Raw genomic sequence first — 20,413 nt, forward strand, 5'->3', positions numbered from 1 at the left:
ACTGAAAAAGGTTTGGAATCTATTGGTTAACATTTGGCTAATTATAGGCTAATTATTGGTGAAATATTGATTAATGTCAGAAGGATGAAGTGGTCCCAAAATTTATGTTTTTATTCTGCTTCTTTTCCTCAAGTTTGTTCTACTAAATTAAAATCCTCCTGGATTTTAGAATTAGAACCCGAAGTGGAACCAGAGGTTAGTTTCAAGCCCTGTTTCCCCTTTAGGTACTTGTGTTAATTGAGCAGTCAAAAAATGACGCGGAAAGAACGGGAGACGAATCATCCACCCCATTCTCTGGACTGGGAAGTAGTAGCCAATCAGGAACAGGTGCTGGATTCCCATCATCGTCATCATCATCATCCTCTCCGTCTCAGTACAAGGCATTTTTTGAGGCACTTGAGGTGTTAGTGCGAGAACTGGTGAACTTGAGGGAGATCACGGTCAAGGCCAACACGGAGGAAGCGGTCACAGAGACTATTCTTAAAAAGTAATTGTCATTCTTAATAAGTCACTTGCACTACTCAGCGGTTTTCATTCACGCAATTGAGCAAAATTTAATAATGTCTCTTGAGAAACAGCTTAACTGGTCATTACGAGCAACCTTTTTTAGACAGAAATTTGAATCTGTTCAAGATATTAAATGCAGTCGGAATATACTACCCGTAAAACTCTTTTTAAAAACAAAAAGATTACAATACTTTTGGAAAACAAAAAAAACAGTTACGACCTGCTTTTTCACCAACATCGGGACGTCCTTTAATCACCTGGAATCTTCATGAGTCTATAAGGACAAAAAAATGGTTCTGGGACCAAAAATTTTTCTCTATCAAAAGGCAAAACTCGTTTGTTAGATTAGCGATACTAGATTGGAATGAGCTACCCAGCGAAATTAAAATCAAACAAGACAAGAAAAGTTTCCCCAAGCAACTTAGAACTTTCTTCTCCTCAGCTTACAAAAGGAACCCTTTTTTGTGGAAGGTTACTTGTTCAACATGGCGTGACTTTAAATTTGGAAAAGGAATTAGAACTACTGTTTACTGGTTGGGTTGACTTTATAAACTTAATTAATTTTTATTTTGAGATATGCGACATAATTTGAATTTAACTCAAGTTTTCTGTTATAATATGTAAATAATAAATCCATTTAAATAATTACACTGCCGGACTAATATCAATTGTAATCGTTGATGTGGATCGGAATTCAGTGTTTTTTTTTAATTATCCGGATATTTTCTTTTCCGGTTGTGCCCCCCCCCTCCAGCTCGCTGGTGCACGTCCCTCCCAATGTGGACGTGTTATCTTACCACAATAATTTACTATAGTATACGCAATGGCATGTTTTATAACAGTGGGGGGGGGTGAAGGGGGTAACTGAAATGAATGACCCGCCTAGTTAGGCAAATTCATGAATACTTTGTTTTTAACGAGTAGGTTCCCTAGTTGAGAAGTCGCCTTATGGAAAGACAGTGCTCGACCGATACTAGCTATGAAAAGACAGTGGGTAAATTTATGAAAAGTCTTTGAGTCGATGTTACTTATACGGTGTTGATATTAAAATTAAGTAATAAAATTAAGTTAGCGAAGTTACTCTAAGCTCAACTTCAATTGTCTTTTTAATATAGTCGGCATCTCAAATTGGTCTCTATTGCCAAGCTATAAAATGTTAAATTTAATCAAAAAGATCTGGAACAAAGGGGAGAACGTGCAAAACGTTACGCCTGTTGGTACCTCCTGACCAACTCAATTTTGTCTCATACTAAACTTCATGAAGCGCCTTTATGAAAAAAATGGCCTCGACTTATGTAGTTTTATGAGTTATAAAAGGTCTTATTGGATCGTCCATGCTTTTTGGCAACAGCTATGTATATTTGTTTTCTTCGGGTTAAAATGTTTCCACATAAACATAAAAGTTAGTTTTAGGAAAAGCATTGGGACTAACATCTTTAAGTATTTTTTAAATGAAGTTATCCAAAAGAATTATCTAAAATTTATATTCGTATCTCTGTTCTTCATCAGACGATTCGTAATCAGAGGAAATCCGGAAAATATGCTATTGAGACACATCGTCATATTTTATTTAACGATTTAAAGTTTTTGAGAGACTTTTAATTAATCAGTTAGTAGAATATCTTGAAAAGTTTGCGCTTTTGAACAAAAAACAATTTGGTTTCCAATCCAGAAAGTCGTCTACTAATGCTGTGCTTTACTTTATTGAAAAAAGAATAAGAAATATGGATGATAACAACAACACAGGTGCTGTGTTCTTAGATCTTGTTAAATTTTTCAATTCAACTTCACATCAGACCTTTCTCAAGAAAGCTGAAACTTTTTTATCTCTCTCAACCACAGTTTTACTTTTCAAATTTTTTCTCGCAAATCGAACACAAAGCGTAAAACTGGGTATTGACTTATCAGATAAAATAACTATTAATCATGGTGTTCCACAAAGAACTGTGTTAGAACCTCTTATTTTTCTGCTATATGTCAACGATTTGTCTGAAAAACTGGAGGGTGAAATTGATGTTGTTCAATTTGCGGACGACACTAGTGTTATATGCAAATTTGAGCGTGATGAAAACGTTTCAGAAAAACTGAAAGAATATTAAAACAAACAGACAACTATCTGACAGAGAAACATCTCACTTTAAATGCCTATGAAACAGAGATGTTACTCTTTACAAATCATACTGATTCGGATCCAGAGTTTCCTTTTAAAGGCGAAGTTATCAAACCAGCTCATGCTTGTCGTTATCTGGGAGTACAAATTGATTCAAACCTAGCCTTTGAAAATCACCTGAAATTAGTTTTAAACAAAATAGCTAAGGCCATTCGTTATTTGTATCTTGTAAGAAATCAAATTCCTTTGAAGTAAAAAAGTGATGTTTTAAAGTCAGTTGTATTCATTCATCTTTCTTTCATTGGAGTATTCCTTCAAACTCTTACAGAAAAACATAAACCGCATAAACGGGCAAATAAACTGTGGAATAAAAGTTCAATTTTCTCATTGAGGATTGTACCCTAGCAGCGGAATTGTTTATCACAACAGTTAGCCTAAGGAAGCTACAAACAGATATAAGGCACTGGGAAACATCCGAAAATTTTAAACTGTTTACTAGTCGCCATAACGCTAGAAAGAACAAGAGAACAAATCAAATTTTTATAAAAAAGAAAACGAAAATGAAGTGGAGTAACAATTTTTCGATCGTGAAAAGCGTTCAAAAAGAGAACAAGTTGCCCTCCTCAATAAGGAGTTTCAATATTTAAACTTGCTTTAAAAATGTTTTAACCAAGTTTTTGCTCGATCAACACAAGAAAATACCCGTTAAAAGACAAATGGGAGCCTTCAAATCCTGTTTTTACCTATGAGAACGAACAGCCACAATTTGGAAATCATTATATTAATAACAATGCTGAATAATTTGTTTAACATTTTAAAGCATGTACATATCTAACCTTAGGGTTATATTCTGAGTCATTTACATGTTTCAAAAAAAAGATTGTTTGATCATCAACAAACAATGTCTGCCTGCCAGCACAAAATCACCGATTTGTAGTTCGACTATATTTCTTCATTGTTCCGTCCTCTCTTGAGGGGGAGGAACTATATATTTAAATGGGTTTTGTTTGTTCAGACAATTTTGGCCAATCGATATATTCATCGTAGAGAGTTGTGAGTGGCATCTTTAGCAAGCTCGTCCAGCGTAGAATATTGAGAAATAAAAAGATTTTTTGATTTTTTTTGTTTTACAGAGAGTTATCGAGGTTTAAACTTGTGAGAAAAGTAGATTGAATTCCGTTGTTTTTATTCACATTTTCCTGAATTTTTGACAAAAATTCTGTAAATTTAGCTAAAATTTGGTGTTTTTTCCAAAAAAGCAGTTGATTTTTTTAAAGACCAAAAAGATATTTTTGACTATTTTTATTTAATTTCATTTGATTTTTTGTCGAAGATTCTAGGTAAATATTTCAAAATTCGGAACTTTTCATCAAAAACAGCACAAAATAATCTTCTTTGATAAAATTTGCCGGAAGTACACACCCAAACAACAGTAACACAATCTTTGTATACTCAAAAGGGGGCTATTTCCACTTCATCTTCTGTTCAAAATGCTCTGTAATTAAAACTTTATTGTTTTTTACTAACTTTTCTCGTTGATTATCAAAAACGATGCATTTTTTAAAAATTTCTAACTACCAAATTATCTATATCTATAAAATTCGAAAACATAAGTGTTCCCTATAGACGAACGGCATTAGCAGGGCTAGTTTTGAACCAATCTTGGACTGTTAGAATCCAAAAATATTTCGGATTTTAATCAGTCGGTCTTTTTTTAAATTAAATTAGTTGATCTTTTTTATATTAATTAAAGAACAGAACAATTCAAATCAAAGCTCAGAAGTGATAGGTCTATTTGGTTTCCTATGCAGCTTCAAATTATTGCATCTAGTTTTTTACTTAAAAGCTTTTGGTCGTTTTGGCTTTTAAAAGTATTTGATTTTTAAATAAAATATGGCTTATTGAACTTTGCCTCTTTTTTTATTAACTTGGTCAACTTAGTGTCAGCAAGACTTAGTGTCAGCAAAGACAGAAAGCTTCTTCCTTCTAATGATTTAGATTTTAATCTCTATTGCGGTTTTACGTCTGAAGTTATGTATTTCTGGCTTTGATACTACTAGTTTTCATATTTTTTTTTTAATTTTTTACAAATTTGCCCATTTTTTACGTTTTCTATTTTTGTCACATTATCACGTTATTAACAGTTCGCATATCACTCTATTGGGGTTCAAAGAATGCACAATTAATAATATTAAAATCTTGCAAGACATAGATTATGGTTTCAATGGCTTCGACACTATTTTCTCGAGGAAATAAATCGGATTTTTTAATTTTATGTTTAACTGTCGTTTTTACTTTGTCTTTTCAGTCGTATGAAAATTCCTATATAATGACAGTTGTCACTGTCTTTTCATAGGACGAACCGTAGATGAGTCAATTTTCTGATAATAGTAGACAGCGGATGGCTTTCATGACTTTGGAAACAATTGTGTTCCAAAATAAAAATAAACACTGCTAGAAGGGATTGGAAAGCTGCTAGAAGGGATTGGTGTCTTAAAATCTAAATTTTATGTAGATTTCGTTTTGACTTTTCTGGCTTCGACACAGGTTTTTCACAAGAAAAAGTACATTAAGTTTTGATTTTTTTCATAATTGACGTTCCTATTGTAGCCGTAAGACATAGTCCGGATAATTGCAGTTCTCAAGGGCTTTTTTTGGACAATAAAGGAAAATATTTATTTTTTCTCTTTGTAATTAATGGCTTTCATGACTTTGGAAATATTTTTTTCGAAAAAAAACAAAGTATTACTTAATTTTCCATTTTTCTTTTTGTCCGCGTTTCACCTAGTCTCATTAATAAAAATTCACATACTGATTTATTGTTGTTTGAAGAAAGTACAATCAAACATATTTTGAGTGTCAAAATATGGCTTTACGTCTTCGAAAGCGTTTTCTGGCAATTTTTATTTGATTTTTTGTTTGTTGTCTATTTGTTGTTCGTTTTGTAACCGCAAAAAAAATTGAATACTGACAGGTTCTTATGCTTTTCTATAGAAACATTGGCAATCCTAACTCTATGGAATATTTTATTTGATTTCTGATGGTTTTCATTATTTTGAAACTAATTGTTTTTTTTGAAAAGTAAGCTTATATTTACTCTTTTTGTTCATTTTTGTCTAATTGTTACCAAGCCTTATTATGGACTGGTCCCATATCTTTTCTGGTGAATTATAATTTATTTTGTTTGTTTTCAGTTTTATCTGCCGTTATTTTGACTTTGTTATTTATTTTTCTTTTTTAAAACGGACAAATTTTTTGATGTAATTATTGTTTGTTGTTTTTGTTTGATTTTGCTGTTTCTCTTGGCTGGCTTTCTTGATATAAGCATATCTCATCAGTAGCTGTTCCTCATTTGGTAGACAATTATGCCAAAATTGTGAATGACCGGGTTCGGAACCTCATGTACGTTCGCACATTACCGAGCCTTCTTGTTCTGTAGAAATTTTACGGTGCCTAAATATTGAACGTCTGATTTCGGCTAATCTTCAGTAAATTTTTGAGATTCTCTGTCTGGGAAATATTATTTTTCGTACTTTTAAAATACAACCTGCTAATTTTTAATAGTTCTGAATGTTTAGTTTTTTTACAGATTTTTTTAAATGCATCGCCCAAAAAATATGCATCACTTTTAACCACTTTATATTTGTTCTAGAAACTAGTTAATTAGGTCATTAAGAGTGCGTTTTGTCTCAATTCGAGTACTTTGAAAACCAGTAGTTTCAAAAAATATCTTAAACGAATTTTAATTTAATGTTGAACAGTGGCGCATCGGTTACCGGAAAATAAATTGGAGGGCCGATAGATATTATCAACTGAGTTGGAACAGTAGATCGAAAAAAAAATTTCTATTCATATGGGCTAAAATTAATTTTTTTGCGCCCGATATTCATAAATTTGCTCCCAAAAGATAGGTTAAGATGGTTCAGACTGTAAAATTTATTGGAACCAGATAAGACACAGCAGAAATCTTTTCCACAATTTTACAGGATGAATGTAAATTTTCCTCGCTTTTGTCTCAAGTGTTTTTCTATCAGAAAACGATGCTGATTTTTGTCTAAATTTCCTTCAATCACAATCTCAGTGGCGCCCCACTGTCCTTTCTGTATTTCACTCAATTCTCTTCGAGCATACTTCAAATCGGCACTGACATTTAAACATGCAAATATAGACTAATGTCTGATTATGCTCAGTGACGTCATAACTTTGCACCAAACAAGCCTTAAATGGAAATAAACCCAGCCCTTTGCATGCTTAAATTTAGAGACAAAATCAATGTTGTTAACGTCATTATGGAAAAAATCGACGCATTTGTCTCGTCAAATCGTCCCAGAAATGCATCACTTGATGACTTGATTAAATAAGAAATCAAATCTAAAATTGTCTCTAAAAATAAATGTCTGTAATTTTCATCGTTTACATGTCACTGTCTTAAGCTGAAAAATGTCGTACTTTGAATAAATTGCAGACGGCAGAAAATAGCATTTAGAATTAAAATGCGTGTCAGTTGAATTTTTCAAGAGATGGGTAAGACCATTTAAAAGGTCGCCGATCTTAATTGCTGCTTCAACTTTTTTTTACCATTACAATAACTTGAACAAAAAATTTGAAACCTAGATTTTAAAAAAATCTCGAGCTAGATAGAAAGAAAGTTTGTTTTATCACACAAGGTTTTAGGTTTTGTCTTGCTATGATAAAGGGTAAATATGGAAGCGAAATGTGCATTTGAAATGCTGGATTAACTTAGCAGAGGTTTAGAGACGTTTGTTCAAAGACGTTAAGCAGGCAAGGTGTGATGGCCGACAGGTAAAAGCGCTTGTTTTGCGCGCTATTGATTGAGGTTTGGATTCCCTCAAACTTTGCAAAAAAACGGAATTGGATTTTTCCATAACTACAGGGTGACCACAGCCGGGCAAATTTGGCTTCAATAATGTTTCAGAGGGTAGAACGCCGGAAATTGTCATAAGCAGATACTGCGAGAAGGTTAGATAATTTAGGCCAAGTCGGACAAGTTAATAAAGTGTTTGAAATAAGCGTTCTGTCTTAAAGGGTTATTGTTTCGAAGGCGCCAGAGAAGGAAGTTGAGTGATATATCTTAAACAAACAAATTAATGAACAGAAGCATACTGAGCTGTCGTTATATTTCGTTTACTTAGCAAAATTGTATTTGTGCATCAGGCCAAGTTCAAAATGAGTGATTTAAGTTCAGAAGAAAACTAAAGAGCAACCATTTGAAGTAAACTAGATACTTTGAAAAGATTTGGAATTTCAATTTGAAGTAAATAAATATGCGATTTGGAAAATGCAAATAACGGTCACCCCCAAACCGGCTACCCCTCAACTCTTTGAGTTATATTTATCATTGGACTCTGGAAATTTGTGGCATGTTCCCCTAATAATTGTCCATAAATAATAGGGATGCGCAACCAGTTACATCTTTTCGACCTGAGTTATTAGCACTGGAAATGGTGTTATTCGAAGGTTTTTGATATTTTAGGTGAAAATTTGATAGTTTATGGATGAAATGACGTTATAAAACAGTCGTACTAGCATGTATTTGTGCAGTAATGCATTGGGTGTTCATGGGATTGGTTTAGAAACTTGTGGGAGAAATTTATTTGCATTTTGAAATAAGAAAAGGCAATATATCAGTTTTTCGAAATTCCGTGGTTCATAACTTCTCCAAAGGCCCTCTAATGCGGGTATAATTCTCAGGCCAATCAGACCACCCACACTCCAGTTATTAACACCGGAAGTAGGGTGATTTGAAGGTTTTTGGGTATATTACTGCGAAATAGGACTGTTTGAGTCAGAAATAAGGGAATTAGTATGTCGTAATGTCATGCACGTAGAAAGAATTAAGGTTTTGCATGATTGTGACAAGGCATTCGGATGTGAAATGGCGATTTTTGAGAATGTTGGTAATTATCAGAGGAACGTAGTTAGCACATGAATTGCAATAATATTTTTCCGAAAAGTTGAAGTCGATTGACCTGAAATTTGGGGGTTAGACTAATTTGGGTTAGAGAAATCCAATTTTAATGTCAGATTTGATTCCACACCAACCTGCACGGAACTAGCGCACGCTCGTGCTGCGGGACGTAAAATGTAAATTGCTGCAGGAGTACTGATAGTAGCCCTATGATTTTTGGAGGGTTAGTGTAACTTTTCACGGGCTTGCGATGGCTGATATTTTTAACCGCAGATTCCGACCGCACGCCGATGCTGCGGGACGACTGGAAAGCTGAAAACCGAAAAGTAGGCCATGATATTCTGTGTGTAGGTGCAACTATGAGAAGACTTTCCATGACAATAAATAGTTTTATCAACTTGAACCCGAATCTTGGACGCGTGACCTTTGGATGACCTCTAGTTTTCAAATTTTTAGATTTTTAGGATAATTGCTCTTATCGGCATGTATAATTGCAGGGAATTGCATCAAATGGTTTCAAAATTAGAAAATGGTTTCAAAATTTAATTAGTCATTGGTTTAGGGTTGAATTTAGTTATTTATTCAACACATGATTTTTGACAGGGATTATTCTCAGCTAGATGTTAAATTGTTAGTGGAAATAGAGGATTAAGTCTTTTTCAGAGCAACGTTCAATGTTTACTAAGCAAACACTGATTTACATGTCAATTGCATTTGTGAGATAAAGCAAAGTGGGATTGTTTACCTCGGATTACAAAGGTCGTTTACTTAAGATAAGGAGAAAGTTGAACAATGGTTGGTAGCAGTTCAATGAAAGAGCATAATGTGATACTTATTTGTTTGCATAGCATACAAAGCCCTCCTACACAATGTGACAGATTTCATGTGTAAGTTGCAATGTTTACTTAAGAGATTGAGATTTTTTTGCTTAAGATAAGAGCGTATTGGTTGAGGATAATTTGAAGTGGCACAAAAAACTTTTTAGCAGACTTTGGAGAATTTTGGGAGAATTCAGAAATTTGGACACAGGAGAGATTTTTGCCAGAAGCGAGAGAAAGTTGTTCTCTTGCCAGAAGCGAGAGAAAGTTGTTAGTGGGACTAAACTTTGAAAGATAGTGTGGAAAGCAGGGAAGAGATTGAAAGTGGGACTGAACTTTGGAAGTTTGTAATTTTAAGACCAGTTGGGATAGTGTAAGTTTTTTGATTTAGTTCATTTGGGAAGTGAACCGTGGATATTGTTATTATTATTATTTTAATTACTATTATAAATTGTCTTAAGTTTGCCCTTTCCATTGATTTGCAAGTAATTTTCTTACATTTGTTATCCATATAATTAGAGTTGATATTACGAGCCCCTTTGATAATTAACTTATTTGAAGGTAATCTAAATTACTACAGCATACAAGAGGGGATGAAGGGAAATAGCAGAGTAATAAAGTAAAGCTTGCTTCACCAATTCAAAACCTTTGGTTTATTTTATATGATCGATCTTTTGGGCGATAGAGTCCCCTCACTGGTGGGCTTAGCAGAAATTCAGAAGACGACACAGGGTCAAATTTTCAGATGTCTGTTAGTAGTCATAGTCAACAAGATAGCAATGATGCTCGTCAAGACAACAATCTTAATTGCGGTGAACAATAGTAAAAGACTGTTGAGAACAAGTTTTTGCTGCTCCGTTGGAGAGCGAAACGGCTAATGTTGTTCCTCTATGATAATAACGCGAAAACAAAATTGTTTCAAGCTCATGGAAGTTGCTTTTATCGGATTAATAAACAAAAGATGATGACAAAATTTCAAAGCTCTTTCTTGTTATTGGATAAAAAATAACATCGGGTAAAATCTCCTGTCCTGTAACCCGATGTTCTTAACAAGATTTTGTTGTCCTTTTTTGCCGGCGGTAGCTTGATGAAATTTCCTTTAACCGTCTATTTAGGAAATTTTTTTAATCAGAAAGGGACATTCTATGTTATTTTTTTGTTTTAGTTGGTAAAAAATAAATTGATCTATGTGTACTAAACAAATAGTTCAGGCTGTCTCTTATAATTTTAGTCACCGACAAAAAGTCCCAAATAGTAAAATATTCCCAGAAACTATTCTGTTTGTTTTCCTCGGATGATTTGTCCTGGAATTGTTTTTAGGACAAGATTTCTTTATGTTTTAGTAACATATTTAAATTAGGATCTTTCCCGTTTGTGCCCCCCCCCCCTCCAAGCTTAGTGGTTGCATATTTTTTGCAACCCCCAGGCGCACATGCCATGTTTTTGCATAATGATTTTCTGTGTAATGACACGTGCGTGATCTGTATATTTGAGTGCGTGGGGGGGGGGGGGCTGCATAACATACTGGGGGTAGAACCGAACTGAAAAGATGCATAATTTGTTTTAGTTTTGTGCGCAATGTGATTGAGAGTGGAAGTGGGGTGGAAAAGGTGGATGTGACTAACATGGACAAGTGGGTGCTCACTTTGACAGGTGTGGAGATGGTCCAGATGGTCACACACCTCACACACCTGTCTGTTCACACTCTGTCCTCAAAAACAGACTCCAGGGTAAGTCATCACCAGCACTCCATCAGTGAGCAAAAATTTTGCCGGACCAGTGCTGAAATGCTGCGGTACCCAGGTTGATCTGACCTCGCTTAGGACGCAGACCCTTTTTGAACGCAATGTGGGGGGGGGGGGGTGTTCAAACATAAACAGGGGAAGAGGTCTCAGAGCTATATTTTCATAAAATTCGCTCAGCCAAATCATAGCGTTTTAGCATAAGTAATCTATCAGTTATAAGTCTATGATACCCATGGAATTTTTACAGGTTCTGGAAAATCTTCTGAATTTGTTCAACCGAGTCAAACACTTGACGATAAGCATAGACGACTCTCTCTTATACAACGCACGTCTCAACCTTGAACACCAGACATTTCCAAACGTCGAGAGCTTACATTTCTCGGCCAGTGGGTCGACGATCTCCCTGGTGAAATGTTTTCCCAAAGTGAGGAATTTAGTCTGTCGGCCTCTGTTCCTGGGTGGGAAAATGATGTCACAGCAAAACAGCGCAGCTAGTAGTCAGGACAGCAGAGTCATTCTTAAACATATTCACAAAGCACTCGTAAGTCACGCTTTTTGCTTTATTTTTGCGTCTTTCTCATTAAAGCCCCCCCTCGTCCTCCACGAAATTAAAGCCCCGCATTATGGTATTATGGTGTTTAGAATGATGGGGGTGCTGTACTTTATATGACCACTAAGCTGGGGGGGGGGGTGGAATAATCAGTGAGTGTTTGGAATATCAAAATATTTTGTGATGATTCGAATGTGAGGGTTGTTTTTTATGAAGACCCATGATGCATAACTTCCTGAACTGAGATAATTCCGTAATTGCCCAAAACTGAGATAAATTGGACAACAATTATATTAATGTTTTTACTAATAGCCGCAAAGCGATGGTTGGGGCTCTTATTGGCATTCTCTTGAATTTTCTTGCAATGCAAAGATTTTGAATTGTAATGGTGTGCTATTTTTTACTACTCGAAGAGGAGTATTGCCCCAATAATTTTTTGTCTGACTCTATAAGCCGTTTTAATATAAACAAACCGTTAGTTTTTCAGTTTCTTAGTTCAATTTCATTTTAGGAAATTTTTTTAGCATAATGTTATTTCAAATATTTTTCCTCATGAGTAGGTATTTTGAAAGGGTTGTTTTTTGTTTTCGTCGTTTCGTTTCCGTTTTCTTCCCGCTAAATTTTTTGAAACAATTTTTTAAGTTGAATCGGAGAAGTATATTTGGCCATGCCAAAACAGGAAATGGAGCGAAAAAGCAAGGCCTTTATTGCGTGAATTTTTTGCTCTAGTTTCAACGTAGAGTGAGAAAACGGTGTTTGAACAAAAATTTGCTGAATCTAAATAGTTTTCTTAACTAATTCATTGTCCACTCTGTGTCTACTTTATTTTGTTTACTCATCAAAAGTTCTTTGAATTGGGTCAGGACTTGTCCTGCTATGTTTTTTATTTCATCAAGATTTTTTTACGACCATATGACGTCAGAATTGCTTTAAATCTGATTTTTGCTCATTCATTCATGCTTCACCTGATTTCAACTGAATCGCTTGTGTGACGTCATTATTCACACTTAGTAGAGCGAGATTTTTTGTTCATTCGCGTGATTAAAATTTTGGTCGCACGTGATTACTTGACCTCAAAAATGACTTCATTTCTCTGAAATTGATTTTTCTTCACGTTAATTCAAAATGATAAGGTCAAGTGGTTGTGCGTCACTATAATTGAAGGTTATTTGAGAGCAACCAATAGAAGCAGCAACAAACTATACAATTTTTTAATCCAAATCTTACATCTCAGCCTTTAATAAAAAGTTTTTTTGTTCTGTTTTTTACTATCTTTTTGAGACTGCAGATCTACTAAGCTATTGCAGCTATTTTCAGGCAATCTGCCAGCTATATTGTGCAACTTGAATTAAAAACATCACAAAAAATTATCACCAATTTTTTGAGAATTAATTTACTATTGTTCTTGTTTCTTCACTCTAAATTCAGAAAATTCATCAGTTAGTTATCGGATTTTGACCATTATGCAAAGTTTAAAATCACAAAAACAACAAAAACGTCAATTTTTTAGATTTCATACTTTTTAAGCGTTTTGATCTTTGTATGAAATTTTTTAAAAACTTTTATTATGATCTTACAATAAAACAAGGCACGTTTAATTTCAGAATCAAGGTAGCCATGCATTTTCATCAGCTCCTGTGTTTTTCAATACATTATGCTTGACTTGATGATCATGTGGTGGATATTGCCATTTGCCTTTTAACATTCTGACAATGTTTTTGCAGTGTGTATCTTTTTCATTTAATTTGGTTTCATTTTTCATCTGAACTTCCATTTAAATTGGTTTCATTTTTCCAATGTAATTTTTCAACAATTCTGTTTCAATTTTCATCCAATTCTCATTTCACAGATCTTATTTGGTTTATTTTATCCAACATTGCTATTCTTATTTGACATAGGTTTTTATTTTTTTGTTTTTGTTCGCTCTAATGCTAAATTGGGCTGTCGAAATGTTAGTATGCCCATAACGGACACGTAAGGGACAGTTTTATCTCTGCTAACAATATTAAAGAGCACAATTAACAATTAAGCATTGTTAAAGTCGCCACCAATTTGAACGCTCAGATGATCTAGTAGCAGCCTTCACTTAGCGATACGAACCAAAAAATTAGTTTTCTAATAGTTTTTGTTCTTCCAAACTACGAACCTTATCGAAACATGATCTCAAAACGCATTTTATTTTTTCTGAAGTTTTTCTGAAGATGTTTATCTCAGCTATTCTTTGTTATTTTTTTCAACTATTGTTAATCAAAGTAATTGATTTCTCTCGAGCGAAATTTGAAGCAGTTATTGTTTTCCTTTGCTTTTGCCTGCTCTTGCAGCTTGGTTTTGGCGTAGTTTTTTTTTCCATCCGTGGTTTTTTGATATTCTGCGTGATGTAAAATGGTTGGCGCCATATTTTGTTTCATTTTTCATTTTGTACCTTGGCCTGTATAAGCTCGCAAAATGTCGTTTGAAACTTATTTGTAACTATATTGCCCTGAAGTTACCCCCAAATGAAGATCGCTACAATAGAATCGAGCTCTCGTCAGTTGTTTGACAGCATTTCATTTGACGTTACGTGTGGTTCTGTAACGTGTGGTTTTCCCCTAAATGGATCATTAATTTTGTTTGCAGTGCAAATATATTTTGCTTCTTCTCTCGTAGCATGAAAACATGTCTCATATTTAAAAAAAGGAAAAGATGTTTTACTTTTGATAATGAGAATTTCCAATTTTTTTACTCCAAAATACCAATGACAAAAAAATCCCGACGATTTAAGAGAAAATTATTAAAGGAAAAGATGTTTTACTTTTGATAATGAGAATTTCCAATTTTTTTTACTGCAAAATACCAATGACAAAAAAATCCCGACGAATTAAGAGAAAGTTATACTTTGGCGGATAGACGTAAACCTTATTCACGTGAGTGATAATCTGATAACAGCTCCTTTCACGGTATTGGAACAACTTTGTTAGATTTTTAACAAGGAAAATTTTCAAATCTCTCGGAAAATGCAGTTCTAGTTTAAGAGTGATAGCAATAACTGGTAAAACTAGTGGTGAATAGACTGTTCATCCCATAAAACTAGCAGAATTTTGCGTTGCACTTAAGGTGAACTCATGTAACTTCACCGCTAAAAATAATGAGATTATGTTTATTTTTTAATTACACTCTAGCGAAACTTGGCTTGTTACAATCATTGTATTTTGCGTGTCTTTCAATCCAAAATTTTTACTTGACCCACTTGACCTTTGGATAACCACGCTATAAAATCAATCTCGTTTTACGCGGTTTCACTTTTCTAGGAAAAATTATGTAAGAAACGCTAGTGGTCATTTGTAGGAATGGAAAGTTGAACTTAAGCGTTTTTCGGAAAAGAAACAAATTAATACTGACATTGAATTCTTCCCGACACCAAAGCAAATTTCAAATTTGAAACCGTACCAAGATAATAATGGCGAAGAAATTTAAACTAATGAGTGCGGTTGAATGATTAAATATTGATCCTGATAAAGATTCTATGATTAAATCTACCACCAAATTCTCATACACGTAATGAAGAATGAGAAACCCATATTAGGGGCCTAGTTTATCAAAAACATGAACGACTTTCTGAAAACTTTTCCCAAAAAGTAGTTTTCACACAAAGATTCGGAGCTTTCGATAAAAATAAGACTAAACTATCATAACCAAACATAGATAAGCAGTATACATATATACGGCTCAATTTAAGCCCATTTTTGTAACCAAAATCAGTCTGAAAATAATTATTTTGCCGTGATAATAGAAGTTGCGGAGTAAACTTGATTCGTCGAGTGAGTAAACAGATCTCTGTCGTGGTAAATGAAATTGTAATAATTGTTTGAAATTAGTATATTTGGGTAACTATAGTTTTAGTTAAATTAACTTAGTAAATTTTCCACTATCTTCATATTCTAGACTTTTTCTTATAACTTAGTAGAAACTAAAACCTGTATTTAGTAAGAATATACTATACGTTCCGCTAGTTGGGATTGAAAGAAGTCATTAACTAGTTGTTCTACAAGAACGGGAACCTAGTATTCATTAATGATAGGAATTTGCTAATTAGTTTCAGTTTCTGCTAAATCGAAAGCGCACAATTTTACAAATATAGTAACTTCACATCACATTTTTAATGACTTACCAAAATACTTAATTTTAGCTTCAATTAATTGGATTTAAATTAGTTTGATGACTAGTAACTTAGTGATCAACCAATCAACAATTAGGTTAATTAGGTTAACGAACTGGAGGACAGCACCGAGTCCAGGACAACATCAAGACGATTGACTTCTGAGAGTATTAAACGGTCAAGCTCCTTCCCGGAGACCATATAGTGAAGCCACTCTCAGGGTAAGCTTGCCTGCTCGTCGAAGACTTGCCAAGTTAAGTTAACCCATGTAGTATGGAATGCTGAACCAAAAAGACAATTAAAATGGTCTGCAGTAACCTGAAGTACCTCATGGGCAATGTCTTAACGTTCTATCAAAATGGTTAATATCGTCTGGTTGGGTTGTGGAGTGAACACCGACGAGCTCTTCGCGTCATCTACCATTTTTTGTTAAGTATATAGGTTGATCGATTAATTAGAAAGTGAATTGAGGACCTGGAATAGTTCTCAATCTTAGAGTCACCAATTTATTTCATTTGGTAAAACATTTCTTAGAAGCTAAAATGTCAGATAACATAGAGAGGCATTACAAACATATTCTAATATCATCATTATTATTGGCAATTGACTACAGTTCTATGGCGCCTGAAAATACTGTCTTTTATGTGCGGCAGATGACCAGCAAACCTTCTACAACATAACATACCAAGATGGAAAGGAACTTTCTAGTTGGTTGAATGGTTTCAAAAGCTGCTTGGTACACCCTCCATGCAACAGGAAATTAATTTATCCAACTAACGGATTGGTGATGTTACCTGACCCTGCCGAATGTGTGGAACAAAGTGAATCAATAAAAACCATCAGCACACCAGATATCCTTGACGCAGTTTTTACTATACCAAGTCTTCCTACCAATCTTCCAATGAACGAGCAGCAGACGTTGACGCTACACAGGGTTAGATCAGAACTCCAAGATGTCCCAACGCTGGAAGTAACCCCTCAACTGATTAAAGAAATGGCTGGCAAAATACAGACACAGTACAAAAAGGACAGCAGCAATGAACATCTTTTTCAGCCCTCCTGGCGGAAGACCACATCAGAATTGGCTGGCCTATTAGTTTTTACTTTATGAATGCTGGGACTCTTACTTGAAGCTGTTTGGATAGCAAGGAATTTTTAGGTGAATAACCGGAAAAGGAGACCCATGAACAGTTCGTCAACTGATCCAATTAGAAATGCCGAAAATTGAACTCCTATTGAGGAAAGACTTAATTTAGTAGAAAAAATGCGAAACCAAGACACTCAAGTTGATTGAAACTGTCGCACCGCAAATTTTGGTGATGGTGCTATTTTGTACTCTAATTGCATAGCGTTGTACTATTCAGGAGAATAGTTTAGTCCGGATGAGTGGGATGTAGGAATGGAAAGTTGAACTTAAGCGTTCTTCGGAAAAGAACCAAATTAATACTGACCTTGAATTATTCCCGACACCAAAGCAAATTCTAAATTTGAAACCGTGCCAAGATAATAATGGCGAAGGAATTTAAACTAATGAGAACCGTTGAATAAGTTGAATAAGTAAATATTGATCGTGATAAAGATTCTATGATAAATCAACAACCAAATCCCCATACACGTAATGAAGAATGAGAAACCCATATTAGGGGCCTAGTTTATCAGTCATGAATGACTTTCTGAAAACTTTTCCAAAAAAGTAGTTTTCACACAAAGATTCGGAACTTTCGGTAAAAATAGGACTAAACTATCATAACCAAACATAGATAAGCAGTATTTATGTACGGCTCATTTTAAGCCAATTTTTGTAACCAAAATCAGTTTTAAAATAATTATATTGTTGTGATAATCGAAATTGGGGAGTAAACTTGATTCGACGAGTGAGTTAACAAATCTCTGTCGTAGTACTTGAAATTGTAATAATTGTTTGAAATTAGTATATTTGGGTAACTATAGTTTTCGTTAAATTAACTTAGTAAATTTTCCACTATCTTCATATTCTAGACTTTTTCTTATAACTTAGTAGAAACTTAAACCTGTATCTAGTAAGAATAGACTATACGTTCCGCTAGTTGGGATTAATAGAAGTCATAAACTAGTTGTTCTACAAGAACAGGAACCTAGTATTCATTAATAATAGGAATTTGCTAATTAGTTTCAGTTTCTGCTAAATCGAAAGCGCACAATTGTACAAATTTATTAACTTCATATCACATTTTTAATGACTTACCAAAATACTCAGTTTTAGCTTCAATTAATTGGATTTAAATTAGTTTGATGAATAGTAAAGTAGTGATCAACCAATTAACAATTAGGTTAAGTTAGGTTAACGAACAGGAGGACAGCACCGAGTCCAGGACAACATCAAGACGATTGACTTCTGAGAGTATTAATCGGCCAAGCTCCTTCCTGGAGACCATATAGTGAAGCCACTCTCAGGGTAAGCTTGCCTGCTCGTCGAAGACTGGCAAGTTAAGTTAACCCATGTAGAATGGAATGGTGAACCAAGTAGACAATTAAATTGGTCTGCAGTAACCTGAAGTATCTGATGGACAATGTCTTAACTTTCTATCAAGTAGGTTAATACTCGTCTGGTTGGGTTGTGGAGTGAACACCGACGAGCTCTTCGCGTCATCTACCATTTTGTGTTAAGTATATAGGTTGATCGATTAATTAGAAAGTGAATTGAGGACCTGGATTAGTTCTCAATCTTAGAGTCACCAATTTATTTCATTTGGTAAAATATTTCTTAGAAGCTAAAATGTCAGATAACATAGAGAGGCATTACAAACATATTCTAATATCATCATTATTATTGGCAATTGACTACAGTTCTATGGCGCCTGAAAATACTGTCTTTTATGTGCGGCAGATGACCAGCAAACCTTCTACAACATAACATACCAAGATGGAAAGGAACTTTCTAGTTGGTTGAATGGTTTCAAAAGCTGCTTGGTACACCCTCCATGCAACAGGAAATTAATTTATCCAACTAACGGATTGGTGATGTTACCTGACCCTGCCGAATGTGTGGAACAAAGTGAATCAATAAAAACCATCAGCACACCAGATATCCTTGACGCAGTTTTTACTATACCAAGTCTTCCTACCAATCTTCCAATGAACGAGCAGCAGACGTTGACGCTACACAGGGTTAGATCAGAACTCCAAGATGTCCCAACGCTGGAAGTAACCCCTCAACTGATTAAAGAAATGGCTGGCAAAATACAGACACAGTACAAAAAGGACAGCAGCAATGAACATCTTTTTCAGCCCTCCTGGCGGAAGACCACATCAGAATTGGCTGGCCTATTAGTTTTTACTTTATGAATGCTGGGACTCTTACTTGAAGCTGTTTGGATAGCAAGGAATTTTTAGGTGAATAACCGGAAAAGGAGACCCATGAACAGTTCGTCAACTGATCCAATTAGAAATGCCGAAAATTGAACTCCTATTGAGGAAAGACTTAATTTAGTAGAAAAAATGCGAAACCAAGACACTCAAGTTGATTGAAACTGTCGCACCGCAAAATTTGGTGATGGTGCTATTTTGTACTCTAATTGCATAGCGTTGTACTAATCAGGAGAATAGTTTAGTCCGGATGAGTGGGATGTAGGAATGGAAAGTTGAACTTAAGCGTTCTTCGGAAAAGAACGAAATTAATACTGACCTTGAATTATTCCCGACACCAAACCAAATTCTAAATTTGAAACCGTGCCAAGATAATAATGGCGAAGGAATTTAAACTAATGAGAACAATTGAATAAGTAAATATTGATCCTGATAAAGATTCTATGACAAATCTACCACCAAATCCCCATACACGTAATGAAGAATGAGAAACCCATATTAGGGGCCTAGTTTATCAAAGTCATGAATGACTTTCTGAAAACTTTCCCCAAAAAAGTAGTTTTCACACAAAGATTCGGAACTTTCGGTAAAAATAGGACTAAACTATCATAACCAAACATAGATAAGCAGTATTTATGTACGGCTCATTTTAAGCCAATTTTTGTACCCAAAATCTGTTTGAAAATAATTATATTGTTGTGATAATCGAAATTGCGGAGTAAACTTGATTCGACGAGTGAGTTAACAAGTCTCTGTCGTAGTACTTGAAATTGTAATAATTGTTTGAAATTAGTATATTTGGGTAACTATAGTTTTCGTTCAATTAACTTAGTAAATTTTCCACTATCTTCATATTCTACTTTTTCTTAAAACTTAGTAGAAACTAAAACCTGTATCTAGTAAGAATAGACTATACTTTCCACTAGTTGGGATTAATAGAAGTCATAAACTAGTTGTTCTACAAGAACGGGAACCTAGTATTCATTAATAATAGGAATTTGCTAATTAGTTTCAGTTTCTGCTAAATCGAAAGCGCACAATTGCAAAAATTTAGTAATTTCACATCACATTTTTAATGACTTACCAAAATACTTAGTTTTAGCTTCAATTAATTGGATTTAAATGAGTTTGATGACTAGTAAAGTAGTGATCAACAAATCAACAATTAGGTTAAGTTAGGTTAACGAACTGGAGGAGAGCGCCGAGTCCAGGACAACATCAAGACGATTGAATTCTGAGAGTATTAATCGGCCAAGCTCCTTCCCGGAGACCGT

General features: G+C 34.5%; 1 protein-coding gene across 1 annotated transcript in view; it reads left to right on the forward strand.

The window, feature by feature from the left end:
* Positions 1-20,413, forward strand: part of LOC142357492 (uncharacterized) — a 40,249-nt gene that overhangs the window by 18,620 nt on the left and 1,216 nt on the right. Inside the window, exons 5-7 of the mRNA XM_075409105.1 lie at positions 225-487; positions 10,932-11,094; positions 11,357-11,650. Of these exons, the coding sequence (XP_075265220.1) occupies positions 225-487; positions 10,932-11,094; positions 11,357-11,650 (720 nt within the window). The remainder of the gene's footprint in view (positions 1-224; positions 488-10,931; positions 11,095-11,356; positions 11,651-20,413) is intronic.

The sequence above is a fragment of the Convolutriloba macropyga genome, unplaced genomic scaffold, assembly GCF_964194025.1.
Source record: "Convolutriloba macropyga unplaced genomic scaffold, txConMacr16.3 SCAFFOLD_1049, whole genome shotgun sequence".
NCBI lineage: Eukaryota > Metazoa > Xenacoelomorpha > Acoela > Convolutidae > Convolutriloba > Convolutriloba macropyga.